This window comes from Scleropages formosus, chromosome 13 (assembly GCF_900964775.1).
Source record: "Scleropages formosus chromosome 13, fSclFor1.1, whole genome shotgun sequence".
Lineage (NCBI taxonomy): Eukaryota > Metazoa > Chordata > Actinopteri > Osteoglossiformes > Osteoglossidae > Scleropages > Scleropages formosus.
In genome coordinates, this window is record NC_041818.1 from 28378490 (window position 1) to 28405371 (window position 26882).

At 52.7% G+C, this 26882-nt stretch overlaps 1 protein-coding gene across 1 annotated transcript; it reads left to right on the top strand.

Annotated features, from left to right (window-relative positions):
• Positions 1 to 11031: 11031 nt before the first annotated feature.
• On the top strand, positions 11032 to 26882 carry tgfbi (transforming growth factor, beta-induced). Its single transcript, XM_018733206.2, has 17 exons — positions 11032 to 11275; positions 12264 to 12362; positions 19811 to 19875; positions 19976 to 20133; positions 20823 to 20987; positions 21736 to 21882; positions 22138 to 22279; positions 22405 to 22617; positions 22869 to 23006; positions 23081 to 23226; positions 23727 to 23863; positions 24010 to 24140; positions 25239 to 25363; positions 25681 to 25783; positions 25864 to 25937; positions 26193 to 26217; positions 26356 to 26882. The coding sequence occupies exons 1-17, from the start codon at positions 11151 to 11153 to the stop codon at positions 26415 to 26417; spliced, it is 2055 nt and encodes a 684-aa protein (XP_018588722.1). The 5' UTR covers positions 11032 to 11150; the 3' UTR covers positions 26418 to 26882.

Here is a 26882-nt window from a genome sequence, read left to right on the forward strand (position 1 = left end):
CGCTCATCTTGTGCTTCCAGAGAAGAGTCCCTCGTGATTCGTGACCTAATCATCATCTGGAGACGTAACACGTGCGTATGAGGATGCTGCCCTGGACTCGAGGTGTGTAGCTTGCAGAGAACTGTGCGATTTAGCTCAAATGTGAGAAAATGGCCGTGAAAAGGAGGAGTGAAAGGAAACTGTAGAAACACGGTATGCAAAGTGTACCTGCCCGTGAGACCCGGCCCAGCAACCCCCCCACCCACACGTCTGACTGTGACTGCACCGATTGTTTAGCCACAAATATGGCAGTGAAGAACTCCTCACTCAGTCGTTCCCCCCCCCCCGGCAACATTCCTTCCATTTTCTCCACCTCATCTCCATGTTGCTGCCTTCCCTCCTGACTCTGTCTCTGCCGGCAGGTCAAGAGCTCACAGCTGCCCTCTTTCTCATTCTGTCTTCCAGAGTTAACAGTCCCGTTTTAGTGCTTGTCCACATGTTTGGTTCAGAAGCTGTGAGGCGGACTTCACGCTCCTAAGTTCTGACTAACACCCCTCTTGGGGGGGGGGGGGGGCAGGTTGATGTTTGCTTAGATGGTCAACTCCCAGTTCTGGTAGGATATTGTTCCTGTGAAATGAATCGCGGTCGTTACGGGCACCACATCCAGGCACTCAGTTGGGGTTCTTGGATGAGGCTCGTGACGGTGTGATGGTCCATGTACACAAGTTCATATGAACCTCCTTGAACTCTACTATGAATTTACTGTGAACGGTATAAATGCGAGCTCAGATGTAGCAGTGAACCAGGTTCCGGTTCTTTGTGAGTTCAGCACCTCTCGCTCGTGACCTCTGCCTCCGAAACTTGATCCAAAGGCCTCGGTCATCACAGTGGCCCTTTGTTTCTGAGCTGCAGACGCCGAACACGCGCAGCGCAACATCCGAATTCCGCATCCAGTCGGCGCATCCGAAATGCTCAAGTGGTTCGAAATGATCTCATTTTCCAGTCTGCAGCACGTTTGTTTACTGGTTCTTCCCATATCCTTGCTGTTGGAATGGCTTTTCTGAGCAGAGCCTTCCTCCAGACCATCAGGCTTGAAGTGCAGCAGCCAGATTGGATGACCAGCATCAAATGAAGCTCTGTCTCTCAAAACAAAAGCGCATTTAAAAGCTTCTCCAGTAATAGGGCGAGTCTTACAGTCCATTAATGGCCCTCTTGGCCGAGGCCTGGAGAGCCTCAGAGCTGCTCGAAGAACGTGCAGAGGACATGTGCTCATTGTTCAGGCTCGACAAGAAGCCGCTGGCAGCGGATCAAGGACCCTGATGGACGAGGGGCAGTTTTCCGCCAGGTGGCTGGAGGAGACGGACGAGGTATAAACAGTGAGGTTGAGCGGCGTGAACTGCGGCTGGAGAAGGAACACAAGAAGGAACCTCAGGGATGGCTGAGGACTGACTCGGGGACACCGTTCCCAAGCTTGGCCCACGTAGCTTCAGGAGTGCCCACAAGAGCAGGGCAGGAGGAGACGGCCGCCTTTAGCTCTTACTCACCCGTGTGAACGCAGCTTCTCGGCCCTGGAGCCAAAACTGCGGTTGATGGATGAGCTCAGGGTGTTTATTGTAGGGATTCAGCTCTGTCTGTGTAATGGGTTCACTGACTCATCGCCCACCAGCTGGTCGCTTCTTGGTTCCTCTTGGGCTCTCTACCAGAGCGCTGAGCTCTGTGCATCTTCTGAAGATCAGGAAGTGGCGTGGGCGTTCATCCTCCCTGCTGGGGTCCTACAGAGCTGAGATGATGTCTCCAGGAGGGACAGTGAGCGCTGGTCATTGAGCGACCGCAAACTCACATGTTGCCATCATCCTGGTGGATCCACGGGCACTAAGATCACGAACTCCCATCTTCAGCATTCATTCAAGAGCTTGCATTCTTCCAACGGACCTCATGTTCCTCATTGAAAAGTTGCCACCGTCATTCCAGTCGACCACCAGCCACCGGTTGAAGAGTTCGCCCAACTGACCACCATTCAACAGCTCTGAAGGTCCCACCGACCCAACGGATCTCAGTGACAAACTTGAGGCTTTTACTCCTTGTGTCCAAAGGTCAAAGAGTTGAACTCTTTGTTTCTACACACACATCCACAGTGTTCAGGGCGACATGACAGGGCATGTTGCTGCCTTTTACATTTCACGGTTCCCAAGCAGCTCCTACACCACGATCAGACTCCCTGCTAACCCAGATGTTCTGGTGCTGTGTGGGCCACTGGCAGCGTGTCTGGAGAAAGGAGGGAAGTCTTTGATGGCAGTGTGTGTTTCAAGAAAGCAAGCCAAGTGTGGGCTTTGGGCAACGGAAGGTTTAATTTTTTGTCACCGTGCAACTGCTGTATCCACGGTGACTCATGCTGGTGTTGTTAAAGTCAGTAACCCTCAACATGTAAGCAGGAGGCGGTGCCAAACACGCGGGAGGTCTCGGGTAGCCTTGAAGTGGTTGGAAAATGACATTTAATTATTTCTCCCGAAGACTCGTCTCTTCACAGCCTGTGTGGTTCCATTTGGAAAAGGCCCGAGGAGGAGGCTGGAGCTCAGGGGAATGAAGAGCACATTCCTTTCGAGAAGATGGGAGGGCAGGTCAGCAGCAGGGAAGGAGTCGAAGGAGGATGCATCAATGGGGCAAAGACACCTCAAAGGAAATTTTGAAATAACGTGAGAAGAACAAGTAAGGGTGGCTGGTCAACGGACGCTCAGAAGCTCATGCAGCGGTTCCTCGACTTACAAACACAGCCGGGACCAGTACTTTCTCTGCAACTCGTTTTGCTGGCAAACCTAATGTCACTTTCTCACCAAGAAAGAGTCAAAAACAGCTTAAAATACACATTTATTCACTCGTTAGGTTCCGCATAAGTCTAAGGAAAATATGTTATTTTATTATAGTTTACACCAAAGTCAAAACTAATATAAATAACTGAAAATGGGATGTGTTGCGCTCCTGCTGACTGGTTTTCCCCATAAACGGGTGAAATGTTCCTCATCCTGTATCGATCACAAACACTCAGGAAGAGCCGACACTGCGGAAACAAGGAGCACTACAGCGGCCCCCTCGTTAGTTTACGACTCTGCGCTCTTTACCGCCATCTACTGGCTCGGAGGGTAAATGCAGGCAGTATTTACATGACTGCAAAAACAGAAAAGCAGGTTGTGAACTGGTACTGCAGTGGACAATGTTTGCACGTCCACAACTGTGCAACTGGACCGTTTGTAACACCAGGGAGGCTGACGCATTTCGGCGTGCCCCACCTTCAATTTGCCCACATCGCCCTGCTCCCAGCAATGTGCAGTGCAGCGGTGTTGAAAATCTCACGCCTGTGAGGGTCAATCAGTCCACATCTGTCTGAGACATCCTTCGAGTTAAAGACTTGAGCTGTTCTCCGAACACTGACTTCCAGGTGCTAAAGTACATACCCAGGATGTGTGCGGTGAAACAAGATAAACTTCCTCATGTTTATACTCTCCTTTCCTACAGAGGCATGCGCTACGGAGGTCTGGACCACATTTGGACAAGTGGACGACGGACCGAGACAAAACACTGTCACTTCGGGGCCGACTCTGCGTTCAGCCCTTCGGGTGGTGCAGATGCCGAGGGGCGCGAGTCTCTCCGACAGCGCTGGGGTTAACCGTCACGCGCAGGACCTCGCAGCTGCTGCTGGACATGGCTATAAAAAGTAATAGAAGAAGCAGACGTCGGCAAAGGTAGCTACCGTATATCATGAGTGGACTTCAAAAACAGGAAAGAAACACAGTCCAGGCAGCGTGAGCGTCCGTCCTCGGCCGTGAGCTTAAACAGACAGGGGCTGGATTCTCATCCCGAGGCATAAAACTGCACCTTGGACAAGTGTGTGTGCTGCTGTGAGAATGTGGGGATTCACTGAATGTCCGTTTTACCGTTCGCACTGAGCGGAGATGCAATCTTTCCACACACAGATGTTCTCCTTGAACAAGTAGCGCCTCAAACGCGACGGCACTGTAATCTCAGCTTCCTCTGCCGCGGCTCCTTCTCGGAAGTCGTCACTCAAGAAGTTTTCTTCTGCCTGTGTTTCGTTTTGCTTTATACACGTTTCTGGGCTATTTTGGTCTCCGCCAGTTTTTTGGAGGTGGGAGTCGTCCTTCTCAGCCGACACCTGAGCAGATATTAGAAATGTGGGGTAATTATGCGCTGAAAAAGCGAACAGCAGAAATAACAGCTGCCGTTTTCTCTGCTATAGTAGAGAAACTTCTAGAACCGCAACAGCTGCCATCATTTACTTAGAACTCCAGGTTTCAGCATCACGCTGCCGCGGCGTGGCCGATGTCAGAGTGGTTCCCCATTTTTACCATCTTCTAAGGTAAAAATACTGTTTACACCTGAGCGCTGACGATGGAGAACTGGACTCTAAACTTCAGCTGCAAGTCATTCCTGCACCGAGTCCCGTGCACATGCGTCCAAAAGCAGACAGCGCAGGAAGGATTTAAACCCATGGGGCATCAAGGTTGTGACAGTGGTCTACATGGTGCACAGCCGTGAAGTTCTCCATCCTGGCTTCCCCTTCACGGGTTCTTCACCGCTCCTCCAGTGGTCCAGGAGGACACGGCTGGTTGGCGCCCAGGGCTCACGAGGCTCACAGCTGCCTTTTTGAGACCCATGATCCAACTTCACCACTGGAAGTGCAGCACCACCATCCCTTGGAGACAGAAACTGCCACCCCTAGGAAGTGCGACCATCACAGCCCTGAATGCATGGATCACGCTTCGACCTCCAAGTTGAACAAGAGCGACTCACACGAGCAGAAGGAACCAATTCAGAGCTGCTTCCCGTAACTCATCGGCGTGATGTCAGAGCCCTGAAACGGCGTTTCAAAGAGCAGAGTGAGCAGAGACCAGAATCCAGACTCTTTCGGGGGCCGGAGCCAAACGTCACTGCATTTACAGCCCAGACCCGATGGAGGTCAAACATCTCCCAGGTGGCATTTAACGTCTTTGATGGCAGACTGGGCAACATAAAGTACGGCGGCGTGAAGTGCCGTGTGTTTTTAAAGGAGTAGAAGTGTCTCAGCGGGGCATGAAAGAGTGCTTCCTGCTCCTTCCCTGAAATATTATCCGTGGGCTCTGCGAGACGCTGTGGGGAATGTTACCCTGGAGGGGCCGTGGCCTTGTTATGATTTCATATATTATTCCTGGGGTGACCTTTGAAGCGCCGCAGACAGTAGCTCACGGTGACGGCGGCGGTTCCAAGACGCATAAATATCGCACCTCTGCCTAATGTGTGGAGCTCAGCGCTGACAGGCCAACAGCCCGCTCGTCATCTCAGTTTACTTTTCTCGTTCGAGGAGATCTTGCTCACATCGACTGTGACACCGTGGCAACGCGAAATATTCTTATCTGCTTTTCCCGAAGTGGGTAGAACTTCCCAAACCTGGTAAATCCCAAATCTGGTAAAAAGCTCTCGTGCGGCGGAATCTGAGAAAGAATCTCAGTTTTTCTCACAGTCTCGCAACTGTGTGCCAACTGAAAACTGGAAAACGGTTAAGGAAAAACGGTTAAGGGAAAGAAATCCACTCTCCGTGTCCCTCTGAACCTTTCTGTTCCATAGACGTGGTCTTTATGGTGGTCTTTATGGCAGGTCCCATAGCAGACGTCGACAAGGGGCCCATGTGGGGGGTGTGGGGGTGCGTGGGGAGGTGCGCTTCCCCAGCTCGGGTAACGTGATTCAGCTCTCAGCCGGAGAGCAACAAAACGAAACACGGAGAGAAGTGGGTCCAGAGAGCGTCTCCTGGACCAGACCTGTTGAGCGGCGCTTCCCCCATGGAGCCACTCGTGGTTAAACCGCCGTTTCATTGAGCCGAGCCACTTTTATCAGCTGGAACTACGGCGTTTAGCCGAAAAACACTGAACGCACTCAGCCTGTCAGTGTTTTCTGGCTGATGCTGGAGGTTTTTCGCTGAGGGCTTCGTGTCCCTGGACCAGATACTGTAAACTGGGCTTCGTTTCCACAGCATGCCAAGGCAGTCAGAAAGCAGAGCTGTGCTGTGCTGCTCTCCATCACGTCCGCTTCTGGGTGCTAAAGCAGGATGAGGAGGGATACAGGAAGCTCTACAAAGTCTTATATTATGGGCTCAGAACGTGGAGTGTTTAAAACACACACGCACACACACACACACACACACACACACACACACTGTGAATCGTGCCCACGGTGTCACTGTGGACGGAAAGCAAAGGTCACTGCAGCGCTTTACGACGAGTCAGGAACAAAGGACCAGTGACTGCAGGACACTTCAAGGTTACAACAACCAAGCAATTAAATGGACATGCAAATGAGCGCTGGCGCTGCCCTTCCGAGGGACGACTAAGTGCTTCTGCAGCCTTCGGGACATTCTGTGGACGCTGGTTCAACACGAAGACACCAGCAGCCAGCATGTAACTTCAGACCCAGCAGCCAATCATTTGCCCGGCTTCGCCGGAAGCCTTCCGCCCTTACAAGCAACCACCTCTCGGGACTCGCTGAAGGACTTTGGACCAGTCCTTTCCCTGCAGCGTCCAAAAGCACGACGACCCGACAGTCAATCGTCCTGCAGGATTGGTTGATGGTGAGCAGCCGATCACGCTCTCGGGCTGGTTGAAGGCCTTCCGACCCAACAGCCAATGCTCTCCCGCTACTGGCCAAGGTCTTCGCAACCAGCTGCCTGTTAGTACAGCAATCGAAGACCTCGAATCTGGAGGACAGGACTGCTGTCCTTTGTCATGCCTGTAAATAATCCCGTTCAGCAGATTGTCTGGTTTAAGTGGAGTGCTTGTAAAGTGTGTGACTTCCATCAAATAACAGCATCTGGTAAGGCAGTGTGTGTTGAAAAAAGAGGGTGAGACCCTGCGCTGACCTTCTGGAGCTTTCCATCAGCTAAGGCATTTCATTACAGAAAGGAAAGAAAAACAAGGTAGAGGAACAAGGTCTCAGTGGACTCATGAGCTTCTCACAGGGTTAGACCATTGAACGGGGGAGGGGCGAACCGTGTAATGAGACGATCACTTCGCACCCGCAGACTCGGTCCAGGCAGCAGCCAATCGCAGTGCAGGACTCCATTGCAGTCTGTAAAAATATCACGTGTTGAAGACCCCACTGGGAAGAATCTTACTGGACCCCCCCACGAGACCAGATGATGTTCGTTTTTACAGTCTCTGTCTTCTCTCCCCATCAGGCTTTCGAACACAATTCCCCTCCGAACGTGAACGAAACATCACGGCACGCTAAACAGTGGCCATCCGCCTTCACAACGAGCTCAAAATTCTGTGACATCCAGCTGAGAAGATGCGGTTTTCTCAGCTCCTACTTTTTGGGTCGCATCATGTCAAATCCGCTCTGCTTTTCCATGGCAGTTGGTGAAGGGTACGGTATTTTTTGGGCAAACGTTCAGCGTTTTGCTTCAAAAACCCTATGAAATGCTCCTGCTCAGGCTGAATTCAGAACTCCGACGGAGTGGCGGAATCCCGGATGACAGACGAGATCAGCGTCAGAACTGAACATCTGCAGCGTCTTCGAGATGTTCCCCACCATCTCAGCTCACTGTGAAGATGCTTGGAAGCCAAGTGAGAATCAGATACTCGAAGCTCCGCTTTGAGCCAAACTTGGAGACGTTCGGTGCCAATCTTCCATAACTTCCAGTCGCCTCCACTCCGCTGGGGAATGCTCCTTGCTTCCTCTTCACTTTCGGCGCTTTCCGGGAGCCCTTCGCAAATCATCAGCATCTCCATCAGAGGGAGAGGGAGGGGGAGGAAGAGGACTGCACTGGGGGCAGGAAGCGTGGTTTCACCGGAGCTCCCGTTACGTCCACATTTCCTGTCTCTTCGACGTTCCCCCTTGACTCTCGTGCTGCTGAAATAGCAAATTCTCGACATCCTGAATTTTGGAGGTGCTCCAGGAATGATGGCCTTCGTGGGGCTCCAAAACAAGAGGCTCTTTATTGCACCATAAACACGTATATGTTCTGTGCTCCGCCGCACTCTGGACGCTTTGAGCGCCGCCTCTCCCGCCAACTTTTATGGGGCCATTCAGGCTTTTCTGGCTCATTCAAAGAGAGCAATCAACTGAACCACAAAAACCTGTGGTCATGAATGGAAGCGAGTGAAGGACTCAACTCCGCTTGCGCCGCCAGACAAGGAGGGACAGTGAGCCACTGAGACGCCAGTCCATCGCCGGCTCCTGGTTCCACTCATGAAGCAGCCTGCTGTCAGGAGCCACAGGGCGTTTCCGAACCGACGGATCACCGTGAAGCTGGTTCCACGCGTGAGTCCGCCACCTGGTCCACATGCCGCTTCAAGCTCCCGTCCACACTCCTGCAGCTGTTTTACCCTGAAGGTCCACAGAGTACAAACTGTCATCTTTTCTTCCAAGACATTAACTCCTTGGTATTCCTTGAGTTATTTTTTTTTCCCTTTTCCTGGGTTCAGCAAGGCAGGCTGCAAGTCTGGGCTGGTCAGCTGGATGATAACTCATTATATGGAAGTTCCCACATGTCCGTTACCATATAGCCAACATGGTCTAACTTACATTTATTTATTTAGCAGACACTTTTCTCCAAAGCGACTTCCAGTGAACTCTATGTAGTGTTGTCAGCCCACACACCTTATTCACCATGGTGACTTACACTGCTAGATACACTACTTACACTGGGTCACTCATCCATACATCGGTGGAACACACTCGCTCTCTGTCACTCACGCACTATGGGGGAACCTGAACAGCATGTCCTTGGAGTGTGGGAGGAAACCAGAGCACCCAGAGGATCACCATGCAGACGGGAAAAACACACAAACTCCACACAGACCACGCGGGGACTGAACCCACCTCCTCTTGCACCACCCAGGCGCTGTAAGAGAGCAGCATGACTCGCTGTGCCGCCGTGCCGCCCACATGGTAAAGGAGACGGTGGTTTGCTACTACCATGAGAACAGACTGCTTCACGTGTAATGTTGTAACCCTCAAATGGCTTAAAAACTCACTGATTTGGGGATTAAATAATATGATGTGGGAAGGAAGTGAAAATGTCTCCTTTTATGAAGGAATCAGACACTCAAAGTGAGCAATTGCCAAGTTCATCAAGTCAAATGTATGACTTCCTTCCACTGGAAACGTTAACGTTTTCATTGTTTAATTCAAGCAAATTCCGGAACGTCTCATCACCCTTTTGGAGGTTTTTACATAGTGCTACGTGACCACACTTGATAAATATTACCGTGTTTTACCCTTGTATTGCATCACCTGTTTGTATGTATTTGCGGTGTTTTGCTGTACTGTCTCCATGTGGCTGTGACTCAGTCCACGTCTTTTAATAGAAATAAATATTATAAATAATAATAATTAAAAAAGTCCTTACAGCAGGCCGCTGAGATCAGTTCATACAAGTTAAAAGGCTCGTTCAACTGAAAAATAAATGTTTACTCTATCGGGAAGCTGGTAATGGTGGTTACAGCTGCTGCGTTTGGAGCCGCGGGTCACGGGTTCGATTCCCAGCTCCAGCTGTAGTACCCTTAAGCAAGGTCCAGTAAAATTACCAAGTTATTTAACTGGGTACATAACTGTAAGTAGCTGAACAATGTAAATTGTTTTGGGGAAAAGTGTCACATAAAGGAAAACAAAGTCAGAGAAAAATATAAATGAGAAGATTAGTGGTTATTTTATGTGTTGGTTTTGCTCCATGCTTTTAAAGCTCTTATAAATTGGCCCCAATTTACACATTTATTATTGGCCAAAACACAAACACTAAAAACGTCCTCGTTGCTTCGGCGGTTAGTGTGGGAATAACACGCGAGACACAAAAGATGTAAATTGTCTCCCCGTTCGCTCCTTCGCAGGCGGTCGAAGGAGTCGCCGCCCATGCAAAACATAAAACACGTCATGTGTCCCCATCCATTGTTGGATTAGCGGAGGCGTACCGTATGTACCCTGTTTCCCCATTCATCATTTCAGATGTCCTCTGTAGTATGTTGTGCTCATTTCATGTGGATGGTGGGACAAAGGAAATAAAACACATGACTGCGGAGTCATAAACAGGGTCCAGCGCCAGCGGTCTTGTTGCGAGAGGGCCGGGCGGCGCGGCGGTTCTTCCTGTTGTCCCTCAGGACGGAGCGAGTTTCCTCCATGACAAAACAAAGCCGAGTCTCCAACGTGTCCAGCGGCCGCAGCTTAATTCCCAACGACTCGTAAACAAGTTGTAAATAATTCGAAATAGTCTAAATACGACCCCCATCGCACAAACAAACACAGCCATATTGAGAATATTACACTGTTTTACTCGACGGCCCGTTTTGTCCACTCTGTGCCGCCAGCTCAGCCTCGGCTGTTTCCATTTCGGCTTTTCGGAAACTCGTCTGTCTGTTGGACGCGAAAGCTGAAGCTCCTCGTGTGAGCGTTGCGGCGGCTCGTCGCTCTGGACATCAGCTGGTGGTGGGGAGCCCTTCAAAAACCGTCACCTTGCAGGAGATGTCCTGAACGCGGTAATGTGCGAGTGTACGGGCTCCCCGTACACCCGTTGGACACCTTTACTGCAGCGTCATTACTGTGGCGTCAGGTCCGTGTCCTCGGCTCCATGTCCGCTGTTGGCAGCATCCTGGATGTTGAAGGGACTCGTATCATCAGTGGTCGAGAAGCCACTAATATAAGTGGGACTCCACCGTTACTATGACAACCGGTAACAACAGTCCCACTGAAAGTAAATCATCCCTATCATTTTGCTGAACTTGTATTGGTGCAATTATGCTTTTTTACTGTGGTAGGGAGGTCTTTACTCGGCTTTCGCCCTTGTTTTGCTCCACTGGAAGCTCTTAGATGGTTCTTCTCACGCTTGGAGCGTCTCGACTCGGCGGCTCCACGTCGCACCTTCGGAAAGCGGCAGCGACTGTGAGCGATGAAGTGAGGAAGGAGGTCTGTGAGTTTGGAGAAGATCTCGGATTGCTTGCGCTCTGAAGCCCCTCCCCTCACAAGTCGTGTGTGTGTGTGTGTGTGTGTGTGTGTGTGTGTGCGCGCGCGCGAGTGTGTCTATATTAAGAGCCCTTCCTTCCCACCTTGCCCTCCAAGTCCTCGGACCCCGGCGCCGGCTGCATCGTGGCTCTAGCGAGAAGGACAGATCGCAGGGAGGAAGACAAGAAGACGACAGGATGAAGCATCTTCATCATCTCCCCTTCATCGCGCTCGCTCTGTCCGTCATCGGGACCCTCAGTGCGGCCAAATCGCCGTATCAGTCGGTCCTGCAGCACAGCAGGATCAGGGGCAGGCAGCATGGGTGAGTCGCTCATCACCGTCGCTCATCATCATCGCTCATCGTCGCTCATCATCATCGCTCATCGACTCGATCCTTCTCGTTCCCTCAGCCTATTCCTCATCATTTGGCCACTTTTTCTGCTGAACGCAGATGGTACTGTGTAAAGAACAAGTTTCAGTATCACACGTTGTGGCTTTGTTGAAAACACACACACACACACACACACACTATTGAGAACTTCGTATAGAAGAGAAAATCAAAAGTAAACAAAGTATCAAGTACGTGGATTATGACACAGAATGAAATGTTCAAGTACGCGGATACCGAGAGACTGAAAGTGAACAAAGTATCAAAGTGCTTTGATACCAAAAGAGGTTCAAATTTTCCAGTACTTAGTTTGATACTAAGAGACTAAAAGTGAACAATGTATCAGTTCAAGTGCTTTGATACTGAAACACTCAAAGAGATTAAAGTATCCGAGTACTTCGATACTAAAAGACTAAAAGTGAACAAAGCATCAGTACTTTGATACCGAGAGATTCAGTGAACAATGTATCAGTTAAAATGCTTTGATGCCAAAACACTCAAAGAGATTAAAGTATCCGAGTACTTTGGTATTAAGAGACTGAAAGTGAACAAAGCATCAAAGTGCTTTGATACCGAAACACTCAAAGAGGTTAAAGTATTCGAGTACTTAGTTTGATACTAAGAGACTAAAAGTGAAAAAAGTATCCGTACTTTGATACCAAGAGACTCAGTGAACAAAGTATCAGTTAAAATGCTTTGATGCAAAAACACTCAAAGAAATGATGTATTTGATACTAAGAGACTGAAAGTGAACAAAGTATCAGTTCAAGTGCTTTCATACCAAAACACTCAAAAGAGATTAAAGTGTCCGAGTACTTTGGTACTAAGAGGCTGAAAGAGAAAAAGGATCGACGTACTGTGATGCTGAGAAACTCAAAGTGATCGAAGTATCAGAGTACTCTGATGTCTCTCCACTCTGCAGACCCAACGTTTGCGCCATGCAGCAGATCCAGGGCACCGACAAGAAGTACTTCACCAACTGCAAACAGTGGTACCACCGCAAGATCTGTGGGAAGCCCACGTGAGTCCACACACACTTCTCTCGGCGCGCTCGCCTTCTTAAACGCTTGGGGGAGGGGGGTCATGGCCCCAGCATGTGTGTATAATTCCACATATTGGAATTTTACTGCAATAAAAATCTCGATCCCCACAGTGCTTGACAAGTTGTGTATTGTTGTACCTTCTTTCACGTAACGCTGGACTTACACTGTGGGTTACAAACTGTTTTTTCTTACATTTTCCCTCACCGACTGTGTTTGCCCGTACAAGGAATCTGACCTGGTCGATACACGTTCGCTCACGTTCAACATACGGAACAACGTCAGAGTGACAGGGTGACCACAAAGGAGCAGTCTGAAGAAAAATACAACACAATAAGTGTTAGATGATGTGTGCAAAATGGTTATTGGTGCATGTAAAACATGGATTATTACCGCATATAAATGGAATTCCGGAACTCTGAATATTGCATACAATTCCAGTATTTATGGCTTTTATGGAAGCATTTAAAATGTCACTAATAGTTTTTCACACATTCTAATTTCTGCAACCGCAGTTCATACTGTAATGACTCTGTCCGACAGCTTGTGGTGATTTGTGTGTTTTTTTTTTTTTTTTTTCGTGCCGAGATGAGGTTTCGCTGGCACAGCTGAGTGAAGTAAAACTGACAACATTTAGGTTTCTAATGCAAGTAGTTGTCGCTGTGACACAGGCCTGGAAAAGGAAGTAAACAACTTTGTACACCTTGTATGGAGGTGTTGTCATTTATGTGCAAAATGTGAGATTTTCATAAAAGCATTGAAAGGAGAAGCCCCCCCCTCCCCAGTGAGACACAAAGTGTCCAATGAGTTCCAGATGTGGACAAGGCACACCCACTTCTGGGGGATTTTAATTTTTATTGTGTGTCATTTATTAAATTCTGCGCTCATGTTTAGATGTCACGACTTTGTCGTACACCAATAACTTGTTTCCGTCGTAATTGTTTTTTTAATGTTCTTATTTGCGTTCCTCAATTCCCAGAGGTGAGTCGCGGCTTCGGCTTGAAGTGTTGACACGCACGTCAATTCCCATTCCGGCTCTTACGCTCCAGGAGGCTGTTTCGTGTGGTTTTTTCCTTTCGGTTCCGCCTCTGTCCTGCTGACAGGTGACGTGGCTGGAAAATGTCCCTTTGAGGAGCTCCACGTTGCCGCCGTTCATTCGGTAAAGTGTTCCCATGGGGCAGAGACACTCTCCTGTGGAGCTCCAGAACTCTGGAGTTCGAGGTATTGCACTGTAATGGTGCATTTGGGCACACGGTTAATGTACTTTCCATCTTGGCGTAGAGAGCGCCGAGAGGCTCGTACCTGCTGCCGAGCCAGGTCGGTCAGCAGCCCCGTTGGGACCCTTCTGGCGGTGGGGTGGGTGTAGGGAAAACGGCGCGTAGAGGGCCGTGAAGGTTACTGAGAGGTCATATGAAATGCCCGTGTGGGCGTGGCCTGGGGTTTGTCTAATACACGCCTCCTCCTGAAACGACTTCATAGTTCTTTTTAAAAAATGAGAAAAATCCCAGCAGTAGGACATTTCACACTGCTCCTGAACCGCGAACTAATCGGAAACTCGGTAAACAGCTCCTGTTCTCCACCACACGCGTGGACTTCCTCCAGACGGCTTTGTCCACCTGCGTCCTCAGCGTCGAAAGGGCAGCATCCGCTGTCTCCGTGTCTGAGTCCTTCCGTCCGGTTGCTGCTCGTTCCTCCAACGGTTCAAGGAGCTCGAGAGAATTTCCAGGCTTCTCAAGAGAATCGCTCGAGGTTCTCACCTTCAGAGGACCAGCATATATTTACACAGTTGCCCGGGTGTGCCGTTTCACCAGTTCCCTCCCCAAGTCGCCCACAAGTTTACCGTAACTCTTCTGCTGAGCACCGAACTCCAAGTGTCCAGCAGAGTTCTGGCGATGAATACATTTCCAGCCTCGGCAGATCGTAACAAAACAAGTTCAAATGAGGCAAAGCAGCGTTCGGATTACATGCACACAGCGGCTCTTTGCTGCGGATCCCGACAGCCGCAGCTCGTCGCTCGCCAGCGCCGGTGGCTGCAGCCGAGCCCAGCGCCGCTTCTGGGTTGCGGTGCCAGAGCCCAACTCCTTGCAACTTCGGCCTCGGTGCAAAAGAGGCCGTTTTCTGTAGTTCAGACGCACTAATATCCAAGTGGCACCACGAGGGAAACCGCATGATAAAAGTCCATTTCCCGGTGGGACGGTTTCCGTAACGTAGCCCTGTGCTGTGGGTTCGATGACTGCGGTGTCCTGAAGATGGAAAATGTGTGCTCGACACCAAGGGGATTGTGCAGGATCGGGCGTCGCGGTGCATTGTGGGACTGAGCTGTCTGTCCTTGGCAGTTGTCGCTAGATGACAAAGACCAGAAGCAGTGGGCTGTCGGGAGTGGGTGATGTTTGGGCATCTTCCTGTCATCTCAGAACGGCTCTGTGCCCTGTGGGGGTGGGGGGAGGGTGTCAACCTTCAGTAAGGGTCAGCCTCTCGGCAATGTTCTGGTGGTGATTAACAGGAGCCGAAAACAGGCGTCCGAGTGGCGAACGTGCACCGCTGTGGAGCGTTGAGGGTTCACCTCGGGTTTGAGGAAGTTCTCGCTACGTCACATACTTCGGACCGACGGCTGAATCTTGAAACGCAAGGGTGACTCCATTTACCTGATGCTTCTTTCCAAAGCAACTTGCAATGTTATTTGCACTGTTTACCTGTTTATACAGCTGGGCAGTTTCACCGGAATAATTTAGAGGAAGTAGTTAAAGGTGAAAGTCGAACCTGCGAAGAAAAGGCAGTGCTGTAGGCATGTGGTGGAATGAGCTCCCTGTGTCCCTCAGAGCTGCTGAATCCCAGCTACATCCAAGAACGTGATGCTCACATGAGCTCAGAAGACAGCTCTCCACTGAACAATGTGGTGTGGTGGCATGACTCGCCATGTGTCTCTCAGAGCTGCTGAATCCCTCCCAGTATTCAAGAAGGGTCTCGAACCCATCTCTTCGAGAGGCACTGCTCTGCTGATGTCCTGACAGCTCCATAAACTTCCATCACTGGACTGTGCTTTGACTGCCACGTGTCTGTATCTAGAACTCTTCGTCTGTTGTCGATGCTCTTCTCTTTACTCCGAGTTCCACTTTGTTTTGGAGAAAAGCATCTGCGAAGTAAACAACCGGGAGGATTTGTGTCGCTCGGAGAGAGAGAGAGAATGTGTGTGTCATCACTGCCATCGTGGACCATTACCATTTGACCGCCAAAGGGGGGCAGCTCGTAGTGTACTGGACCTGTTGGTTGCAGGTTCACATCCCACCTCCAGCTGTAGTACCCTTGAGCAGTGTACTTACCCTGAACTGCTCCGGTAAAATTACCCAGTTGTACAAACGGGTAAATAACTGCGAGTATCTTAACGTTGTGAGTCATTTTGGAGAAAACCGTCAGCTAAGTGAAAAAGTGTAAACGGGGGCATGGATTTGACTGACATCACCCCCGATGCCCCCCGTGGGGAGCTGAGCACTTTGGTCGCAGTCAGTGTGAAGGCCTCACATTCCAGAGAGATGAAGGGATGTGTTGGGGCAACGGAGCGCAGGTCTCTGCTCTAGAGGTTTGTCTGTGGGACCGCAGGGGCTCCTCCATGTCCATGCGGATTGGCATTAAATGGTGTGCGTGTATGTGTGTGTGCGCGCGCGCGTGTGTCTGAAAATCCCAGTGAGCACTCGGCCCTGGAGGTCCGCCTGATCCTGCCAAGGACGGGGCGATCCGAAAGACCTCCCTCTTCGCCATTGCGCCTGTTACCGGATCTCGCGGAAGCTCCGGCACAGAAGCTGTAGATGTGTTCGCCGTTGCGTGACAGCGAGGGAGACCCTGTCTCGACAGGTAGCGCTCTCACAGTTGTTCGCACCTGAAGGCCCCACCTGTGACCGCAGGTGTGTAGCACTTGCCAGAACAGATGCAGCGATTGTGTGTTTTTTATAGGCAGACACAAACGCTGTGTGTGTGTGTGTGTGTGTGTGTGGTCCCTCAGCACAGGGTATTTAATGGGTTTCTAATGACCTTCTTCGCTTGCAGCTCCAGAGACCAAGAGAGGGACAATGCGCCCCGTGGCGGTCTGTCCACTGAGGGAAAGGAGCGCTTTGGGGTCGGTGTCCTGGCAGCCCAGTGTCCTCAAACTAGACAAGTCCTTCACAGGGACCTGTTGTGCAGGAGGACGGTGTCCCGTGTCCTCTTTTGACAGCATGGGGGGCCCTCGTGGAGGAAGGAGGATGACTTGGCGCAAGCAAATCGCAGGAAGTTGTCGGAGCGTTTGCCCGAACAGACGCGTGTCCAGCGCGAACGGTCACTGCCTCTGTCCACACTGTCCTGTCCAGGGACCGTCCGCACCGCTTGTCTATCGGAGCTGGAGACCCCCTTGGTCTCCCTCTGGGGTGGCTGGGGTTCTGCTGGAAAGTCCTCTCATGCTCCACAGTGACACAGTGTTGGCTGACAGCACAGCTGGGGGGGCATGGGGGGGGGGCCCCTGAAAGGACCATCATCCCTGTTTCTCTGAAGATAAGGGGACGCCGTGAAGATCTGGCTCTTGAGACGTCCTTATTTGCACAGAAAAAGTAATGACTTCTAGGGTGTGTGTGTGTGTGTGTGTGTGTGTGTGTGTGTGTGGGAAATGTTGTTTTTTTCTAGTCTGTTCACAACTCATTTTGTTTGTAACTAGTCAGTATAAGGGTTAGTAATACCGACCTTCCTGGATTTATTTGCAGGTTTAGTTCTGTCTGTGAAAGTCTTGCATTTATCCGCAATCAATATGTAATCAATGAAACATCCTTTGTTTTGATGTTAATATTTAATTGACTTTCCGTGACATCTTCAAAATGAGAGAAAATAAAAAATTGTCCTCTGCACAAACCCCTATTTAATGTTGACGGATTCTTCTCGTAAACACGTGCATCGTTCCTCGTCTCGTTGTTGATCGCTGACGCTCAGGAACAGAACCGCGAGAGCTGTAAACACTGTGGAAGTGAGTCGAATGAAGGTGGCCCCTCCCCTCATTCTGTTTGGATGCTCTTTACTGCCACCTATTGGCTCGGAGGATGAGCACAGGTCGCAGCTGGTTGGAAAATAAAAAATTCACCTATTCCTTGTGTGGCAAACACAGCAGATGGGGCAGCGCCACGGCTTCCACGTCCCATATTAATAAAATACCATCAATGTCACTGCACCGAAGTTCAAGCGTCGGCGGCAACTCGATCAACGAGGGACGTTTCCGGCGAATGCCGTGAAATGACATGCTGGCGCGGCTGATGAGGCCCCCGGTGCCCCTCCGCAGTCCACAAGTTGCTCTGCAGGTGGACAGGAGTGCTTTAGTGGGAGTGGAGATGTAAGAAACAGACCCTCCGTGCTACAGGACGCCGTTTGGCCAAACTGGGGGCCGAGGCTGTTTATTTAGCCACAGATCCGTAGCTGCCGTCTTTTGTTTGCCTTGGCAGAGGACAAATTGGTTTGTCCGAACGAGCTTCCATCTGCTGGGACAATCAGGCCGGGATTCCTGGGAGACGTCTTCCGGAGGCTCGCCTGTCTCCGCACGTCAGGACGGCCCCTTCGTCTCCGGAGAGCCTCCCGGTCGCCTCGTGTTCCTCCCCGTACCGGGAAGGACGCCGGGCTGGAGCGGCTTCTTGGCTTACTTCCCGGGCACGATGTTTTCGGCTGTTCCGCGTTTCACCCGCGCCTTAACTTCTTCCCAATATGTGTGAGGGTGGAGACTCCAGCGAGTGTCCTTTTCGGGGCGCCTCGCGGTCGCCGTAATGAGTCCGTTGTGAGCCGAGAAAATGGGCGGGGGGTGGTCCGGAAACGGGCGTTTTGTCGAGGGAGCAATTTGGTCTGATACTGTAGAGCGCGGCGTGTGTGTGTGTGTGTGTGTGTGTGTGTGTGTGTGTGTGTGTGTGTGTGAAAAACGTAGCGAGTGTGTGCGGAAGGTTTATATGCACACGTATGACGGTTATTGTTGAAATAATAACTATAGCGTTTGAATGACACGCAGCCCCTTGATCTAAAATATCAGCTTGTGTTACATTTGTTACCGTTTCTTACTGCTGTTGTTGTTCTTCTTATAATGACTATTGCACAGGACTGTGTGTGTGTGCGAGTGTGTGTGTGCGAGTGTGTGTGTGTGTGCGTTCTGACAGTGGAACGACACAGAAACGGTTTTCAACGACCACTGCGTAAGGATGACCAGGTGGTGGCGCACTGGTTAAAGGCACGAAACTGCAGCTTAAAGTAACTGTTTCGGATAAAAAGTTCGGCGAAGAAAATAATTCTCGGTGAAAAGGTTCGCAGCTCAAAGTCAGCTTCCCAGGGACACTTTATTCTGGGGACTGAACCCGAAACCTTTCGCTGAACCGCTCGGTGCCTTAACCGCCCCAGCGCCGCTCCTGTCTGATGGCCCCCTGAAGTGAAACTGTAACCCTGCGCTGCCCCCATTCCGTGGGCGCCCCTCCCCCGCACGCCGCGCTCAATGGCACCCTTTGAATGCGGAGCCGCGGTTGCACAGAGGGTGACTGTTCCGGCGACCCCCAGACGAGAGCCGGGCGCTTGGTCGCGGGACGCCCCCCGCGCGCGGGTTCGACCTCGTCCTGCTCACGTGAAGCGTTTACCGTGAGGCTCCGAACACCGGAAAGAAGTGAACATCGCTGCCTGCTCCGGTCTGGGCTGTGGGCTCAGTGTGGGTTTCGCACCGTGTCCTGCTGACACAGCAGGTCCAGATGTGCGCACACGTGCGCACACTCAGCCTTCGATTTTCCACTAGTTCTTGTTTAAAACACGCCGAGTGCGTGCGGCTCTTCGGAGAGGTGCCGCACGATGCTCCCGGCGCACATCTCCACGAGATCGGTGACATTTGCGTCAGAGCAGAGCTCACGTCCAAAAGGAGGACGGGCAGGACGGATGGCTTCTTCGCATTTTTACCCGATGCCGCCCCAGTAAGCATATTCTGGAGTGAACACGTTCCATGTTGTGTGGACAGCGGCGGACAACAGGGGACAAATAACCTTTTGAGACGTGACGAGTAGACAGTTCAGTACAGAACCTCTGGAGGGAAAAGAGCGGGGGGGGCGCGGAAGGCGCGGGGGGTCATGTCCCGAGGAGACGGGTTCACCGGAGGTGACGGAACGCCTGATCATTTCGGCCCCGTGGCTCACACAGCGTGTGGGAGTGAGACGGAGAGCAGTTTCCATCTGTTTACCGTTTCCATGGTTACGAGGCGTGGGAAGAGGGGAGAGCTGGAACGCTCGCCTCGGGGGCCTTTGGTCCTCGACGAGAAGAAGAAGAAGAAGAGAAATGAACGGATGGTCCACGGCTCCGCTCTCCCTGACCCGTCTCCGTCCTGCAGAGCCTGTCCAGCCGGAGGCGCGCGCCGCCGTTTGAGCCCCGTGTGCCTGAACTGTGCGCTCACCTATGTCTCCCGCAGGGTCATCAGCTACGAGTGCTGCCCGGGATACGAGAGGATCCACGGGGAGAGGGGCTGTCCTGCAGGTGGGAGAGCTGCGTCTCATCTCGTCTCAGCGTGGACACTCGCTTTGCGGGCCCCCTTTCTCAAGAGCGCTGCTCTTCCTGTGCTTCTCCTCCGCTTCAGCTCTTCCCCTGGTGAACATCTACAAGACCCTGGGCATGGTGAGCGCCACCACCACGCAGATTTACTCCGACAGGGCCGAGCTCAAGCCCGAGATCGAGGGGCCCGGAAGCTTCACGTTCTTCGCCCCCAGCAACGAGGCCTGGGCCGCCCTGCCCGTGGTGAGTCCGCGACGTTCAAGGCGTCCACGGCACTCCGGCGGGGCCCCGCTGCCCCCCGAGCCTCGGACAGTGCACGTCGATGGAGAGTTCTAGATTGGCCGCAAAGGTCAGGTGAGGTGAGGTAAGATGAGGTAAGATTAGGCAGGTACGATTAGACTTTGATGGCCAAGTACGCAAAAGCACTTTGACACGGCTGATGCTCGTTCGGACACGCTGTGCCCACGCGCACACACACACACACACACACGCACACACACGTGGCTGGTGACCCAGTGCTCTTCATAACTTCAATAAATACATAGATGGAGGGATCAGAGAATTAATGAATTATTGAAGGACCTTCTGTGCCAGAAAAGGACCCCCCATCACATTAAATTAGCTTATGACTGGATGCCAGCAGTGGACATCACTGTCCATTTGCGTGTGGACGCGGATTATGACGTCCACTTCAGAGGCGGATGAGTCACGCGGCTGTTTCTGCACCTTCTCGTTTCTGTCCTGATGGTCCTGTATCGCTTCCCCAAAGGGAGGGATTAGACCGTGTGATGACCTGGGTGGGACGGCTTGTTGTTCCTCCTCCACTGGAGTGTAAAGAAAGGATTAAAACTGTATTTCTCACCTCGTACGTTGATTTTCCGCCTTTTCCTGGGAGAGGGACGATCACCGCTTCCTCTTCCTGCTCCTTCCAGGAAATCCTGGACTCTCTAGTGAGCAACGTGAACATCGAGCTGCTCAACGCCCTGCACTACCACATGGTCAACAAGCGCCTGTCCTCCGATGACCTCAAGCACGGCGCGACCTTCAACTCCATGTACCAGGACTCCGATCTACACATCCACCACTACCCCAACGGAGTGAGCGTCCCGGCCGGCCCCATACACCTCCCGTTTCGCCACCAGAGGACGTCATGTGGCCATTATTGTCCACTTTTCCGTTTATGTTCATTTATTTTCCGAATGTTTCTCTTCAAAGTGACACAACTCACAGTAAAAAACGGTAAACAAAGGTTATCAGCAACAGACAAAGAGCTTTAGACACAGACACTGGATTATGGACACACAGCTTGTGTGTGACACCACCATGTTGCTGGTTCACATCCCTCCAGTTGCTCCTATAGAAGTGACATTCAGATAGCAGATACATAGATAATCATAGCAGAGGGCTTTCATAAGAGGGATTCAGCAGTTCTGAGGGACAGAAGGAGCTCATTGGACTCTACCTGTGGAATTTAGATTCAAAGAACAAATACACAGATGATCCTAGCAGATGGTGCTTGGCTCCTTTAAGGAGCTGTCAGGAGGTCAGGAGAGAAGTGGCTCTCAAAGAGATGGGTTTGAGACCCTTCTTCAATGTGGGAGGGATTCAGCAGCTCTGAGAGACACAGGGAGCTCGTTCCACCGCACTGGGTCCAAAAGTGAGAACCTACAGCCTTCTGATTTTGGGCCCTTGTGAGTGGCAGCACCAGGGTGGCCAGAGGTGGAGGTTTTGAGGTGATCGACTCAGCTCCAGTCACTTTAGAAGAGCCGTTGAAAACGCACACAAGACAAGAAGTGTGACTGTGGCGAAACCGGTGTTTTTTGTGCTCTCCTTCCCTGCCGACAGATCGTGACCGTGAACTGCGCTCGACTGGTGAAGACGGACCAGCACGCGACCAACGGGATGGTGCACGTCATCGACAGGGTCATCACAGCCATTACCAACGATATCCACTCGTTCCTCGACACGGACGACGACCTGGAGAACCTGCGGGTGAGATGAGGGACCCCGTCCGGTTGCACTCGGCGGGTCATCAGTCCACGCCCCCTGCCCCTCCTCCCGCTGTGCGATCGAACGCGTTCGACCTGAACCAGTCAACTGGGGCACTTCGCAATTGGAAGCTGTGCACCGAAAGGGGCGCCCGGTGTTCATAACTCGCCTCGTTTCTCGCTTTCGTAAGTTGGGTGGGGAGCGCTGAGCTCGGCCGCCCGTTGCTGAAACCCCCCGGTGTGTCTCTGTCTTCCTCAGACCGCTGTGGCTATGGCGGGAATGACGACCATGCTGGAGAGCGAGGGTCCGTACACCCTGTTTGCTCCAACAAAGGAGGCCTTTGAGAAGATTCCCAGAGCAACTCTAACGAGGATCCTCAGCGACCCTGTGGCTCTGAAAGGTGAGCACAGCGAGCTCCAGACCAGAGGGCGTCGCTAGGTTGACGTCGCTGAAGCGCGTCATCCCAAGAAGGCCTTTGAACAGAAGGTGCGGCCACGCCAGACATTGTTCTTTGTGTTCCTCCAGACCTGCTCAACTACCACATCCTGAGGAGCATCCAGTGCTCCGAGGCCATTGTGGCCGGCACTCCCATGGAGACGTTGCAGGGCACCATGCTTGAGGTGGGCTGCAACGGTAAAGACATGACCCTCAACGGCAAGGCCATCATCACCAGGAAGGACCAGCTTGGAACCAACGGCGTCATCCATTACATTAACGAGCTCCTCATTCCCGACTCAGGTGGGCCGAGTGCTGCTGCGTGGTCTTCACCCTCCATCAGGCTTGGCACGATGCGATTGAGGGCCTCGGGCCTCTTGTGTGTGATGTTCACTCGCTTCCGTTCAGTTGCGGATCCATCGCTGGGCGAATGTATTGATACGCTAACTAACTAATTCAACTGCGGTAACTGATGACATGTCGATGTCATTATTGAGATGGAGAAGTTGGAAAGCTCCTAAGCTCACCTTCCATCCCTTTGCGTCACGTTGCAGCCAAGACGGTGCTGGAGCTGGCTCAGGGATCTGCCGTTACCACGGCAACCCAGCTTTTCATCGATGCCGGTCTGGAGCCTAACCTGTCCGGCTCAGAACCCTTGACCGTCCTGGCTCCTCTGAACGAGGCCTTCAAAGGTGAGGAGGTGCCGCGTCGTGACCGTCTTCTCTCGTCCAGGGTTCGAGCTAACGGTAGCACCTCCGCCCCACAGACGTCAACCTGGCCGCCACGTCCGAAACCAGGAAGCTGCTGAGGAACCACATCCTGAAGGGCCAGCATTCCTCCAAGGTCCTGTACCACGGGCAGACCTTGGACACCCTAGGAGGCCTCCAGCTCCGAGTGTTCATCTACCGCAACGTGAGTATGAAGGTCTCGCGCCAAGGAATCGTACACACGAGAGGTGACTGAAAGGTTTGGAGACTCTGCATCTCGTTCTGCACCTGAAGGCCCTCAGGGTTCGGCACGTGCGGTAGCCAACCTCCTGACCCGGTCTTCAAGGCAGCGGTCGGAGCTTTTCTCTGCCCTGCTCAGCATCTCTTAAGCGCTTGTGTCCGTGCATCTGCGACAAAATGGCACCGTGAAACTGGGCTGAAATGCCGGACCTGAGGGACTTGACCTAAAGTGTTGTAGGGCACCAAGGCCTTGACCGTGATGCCCGTTGACTGTGCAGCTGCAGCCCCTGGGGACGCCGACAAACCTTCCAATCAGACTTTGTAAATTTGGTGCGTGTCGGCGTGACGGAGACTCGCACCTCCTCCTTGGAGTGCCTGGATCCAGACGTCTCCCCGCCGTCCAAACCTTGGTGGACATCCTTGACCCTGCAGTGACCCTTGACCCTGTGACCTTTCCCCACGCAGAACCTGTGCATCGAGAACACGTGCATCGCCGCTCACGACAAGACGGGTCGCTTCGGCACCATGTTCATCGTGGACAAGGTGCTGACGCCCCCGATGGGCACGGTCATGGACGTGCTGAAGGAAGACAGTCGCTTCAGGTGAGGAGCGAACGCGTCCCGGGTTCGAGAGCTGGCCTTTCAGGTGCCGCCTTCCCGTAACGGTACCTCGGCCCCGTTCGGCCTGCCGGGGGTCCCCTCGCTATCCACTTTGAAGAGAGTCTCACGGTCGCCGACTGTCCTTTCAGCACCCTGGTGGGCGCCATCCAGAGGGCGGGTCTCACCGAGCTACTCAACCAGAAGGGCTCCTACACCGTCTTCGCCCCGACCAACGACGCCTTCCGCGCCATGCCCTCGGGCGAGTACAACAGGCTCATGGGTAAGAGCCGACTCTCCGACCATCCCGGCCTTATGGCCGTCGGGGGTTTCTGGGGACCTGGCAGCCAATGAAACAAATTTTTGCCTTCGTGCGTCAGTCTCCGCGGCGGCAATGGAAAGATGTGTTGGCACTCGCGGCGTGGGGAAGGGGGAGGGGGGGATGTTAAAACCATCAGCTGTTGAGGCCTTGTGTGGTCCGCCTCCTTCCTTGAGATAGGCAACTGAGGCAGTCGGGGCGACGGGTTCGAAAGGGCCCTTCTTGCCTGCGACTACACTACACGGGCAGCAGGTGGCGTAGCTGTTAGAGTCATCGTCTTACACTTGAAATTGTCGTCTCAAATCCCACCCCCTGCAAATCCCTGACCCCCTTGATCAAAGTACTTACCCCAAATCACTTATTAGTTGGAGAAAATGATGAGATACATTAATAATAAGTGATTATGTATTAATAGAAAAAGACTGAGAACACACTTAATCCGCCCTTCACCACAGGAGTCCCTCATGCGTCTAATCAACGGTAATTTGTACTACTCCGTACCACACTGTGCAGTAAACTCATCACTGGTGTTTGGTACCTCGCCGAGTTCCAGAAAGGTCCCGTGACGCACAGTAAACCCTCTGGCCTCTTAGCGAAGGGAGTCACGGCTCTTGAGATCGGTAACCAAACGCACGGTACATTAGCGGTGCCCCCGTCGAACCCTGTGCTGTGTGACTCATCCCCCCCCCCCCCCCCCCCCGTGCGCAGTTTCAGCGGGAGGTGTCTTGGTCCTGGTGTCCTGCGGTGCGCAGACCGCATACCCGCCCCCCCAGCTCGAAGGAGTGAGTCATCCAGCCCAGGTTCTTCTCGGTAAAGCCCTCCCCCGCAGAGAGAGCAGTGTGTGCGCCGCTTGGACCCTGGTGCAGGATCTTGTGTTGGGCAAAGCAGTTCCCTCCCCCCCCCCCACGCCACCGGCCCCCGGTTCTGGAAGAGACGCCCACCCTGTCCGTCGTTCGCTCATCATTTTTGCTGCGCCACTTGGTTTGGCCTGACTGAGCCGCTGCTCTCCTGACCCTTGACCCTTGCGTGTGTGTGTGTGTGTGCGTGATCTCTGTGGCACAGGGAACACTCGGCAGCTCACCAACATGATCAAGTTCCACATGGGCGAGGAGGTCCTGGTGAGCGGCGGCATCGGCTCGCAGACCTGGATCAAGCCTCTGCATGGGGAGAAGCTTGAGCTCAGCGTGGTGGGTCACACTCCAGACGCACGCACACACACACACACACACACACAGATCTGTCTCTCAGTCTATTTGCTTTGGTTACCGTTGCGCCTATTGTTTTATTCCATGTTGTGTGTGAGGTTTCATTCCTGGTCAGGTTAGGATTAGTACAACAAGTAGGCAACTAGTTAGTGCTGCGGAGACTAGTCGGTACTAGTTTACCTTGCTCAAAGGTACTACGGCTGCAGGTGGAACTCGAACCTGGAACCCGAACCACTGCCCTCTAGTGTGATGAACTGCAAAGTTGCTGCTTTTCTCACCCGGTGTTGCTTCCCCTCCAGAGGAACTCAACCGTGTTCGTGAACAAGGTTCCCGTGGCTGAGGCCGATATAATGGCCACCAACGGCGTGGTGCACGTCGTCCACTCCGTCGTCCAGCCGCTGCGTAAGTGTCTCGGCACGCTCGACCGCCTGGACGTGGTCCCCGCGCCGCTGTCTCCGCTTCACGCCGTGTGTCTCTTGCAGCTCCCAAGGTGCTCGGCGACAGGGCCGACGTGTCGGCGGGACAGACGGTCTTTAGACGGGCCGCCGCTATGAGGGTGAGTGTCGGCGGGGCGAACGGTCGCTCTGTCTCTGTTCATCGACGCCGTCCAGGTGTCCGGCGAAAAGCCTTCAGACACGTCCTCGTGCGTGTCCTCAAACAGGATGAGTTACCTTTATATCCCCGAGGCCCCTGGGTGGCCTTGGGTTAGGTTTAGGGTTATGGTTGGGTTACGGTTCCGGTTAGCCGGAGCTCTCAGGCTGCTTGCTTTCGAACCCCTAATGACGGCGTTCTCTCTCTCTTCTCGTTGCAGTCGAGCCCACAGGGAGTGAAAAACGGTAAACGACTCTGATTTTGGTGCCTTTTCGATATGCGGTGGATGTGAGACTCGCCCCAAGCAGAGCTGCTGTGTTTGAGACCCCCGACACGGAGCGCTCCGCTCACGGCCCCCCCTCTCCTTCCCTCTTCTCTCCCAGACCACCTTTCCCAGAAGGTTCTGGAAAGCAGCTCCAGCAGGACCATGCGGCGCCCCCAGTAGCCGCAGGGCGAAGCGACGAGCGCCGCTCCGGAGTCCCTCCCCCTCGAACGCAACGCATCGTCGCACTTGAACTTTCAGCGAGCGAAAAAGAGTCGACACACTTCTGCGCCTCCGAGGAGCGCAACGCGGCGCTTGACATCCTGGGGGGTCGATATTTGTACGATTGTTTCCCGGCGTCAGTCCGAGCGAGAGCGCCGCGTCCCGTGTCCAACGCGTGCAGCTCGCCGCCCACGCGCCTTCCTGTACCACACTCGGTTTAAAGGCAGAACATATTTTTGGGAAATACTGTATATCCTCTATTTTGTTCATGTACCTGTAGCATGTTTGCATGATTTAAGACGAAACTAGAGCTGCTGTGGGGCTCGTGCTCTCGTCGCCCCGCTTCCGTGTTTCCCCTCCTTCGCACCCGGAGCGCGACCCCCGCTGTGTGGAACCCAACGACCGGTGTGCGAGTTCCAGAATAAA

What these genes read in the sequence shown, in the direction of transcription:
- tgfbi (XM_018733206.2), top strand. Translation starts at nt 11,151, where the DNA reads ATGAAGCATCTTCATCATCTCCCCTTCATCGCGCTCGCTCTGTCCGTC. An exon ending in GGAGAGGGGCTGTCCTGCAG is followed by an intron (nt 19,876 to 19,975) that starts GTGGGAGAGCTG and finishes CCTCCGCTTCAG; the next exon opens with CTCTTCCCCTGGTGAACATC. An exon ending in CCCACAGGGAGTGAAAAACG is followed by an intron (nt 26,218 to 26,355) that starts GTAAACGACTCT and finishes CTTCTCTCCCAG; the next exon opens with ACCACCTTTCCCAGAAGGTT.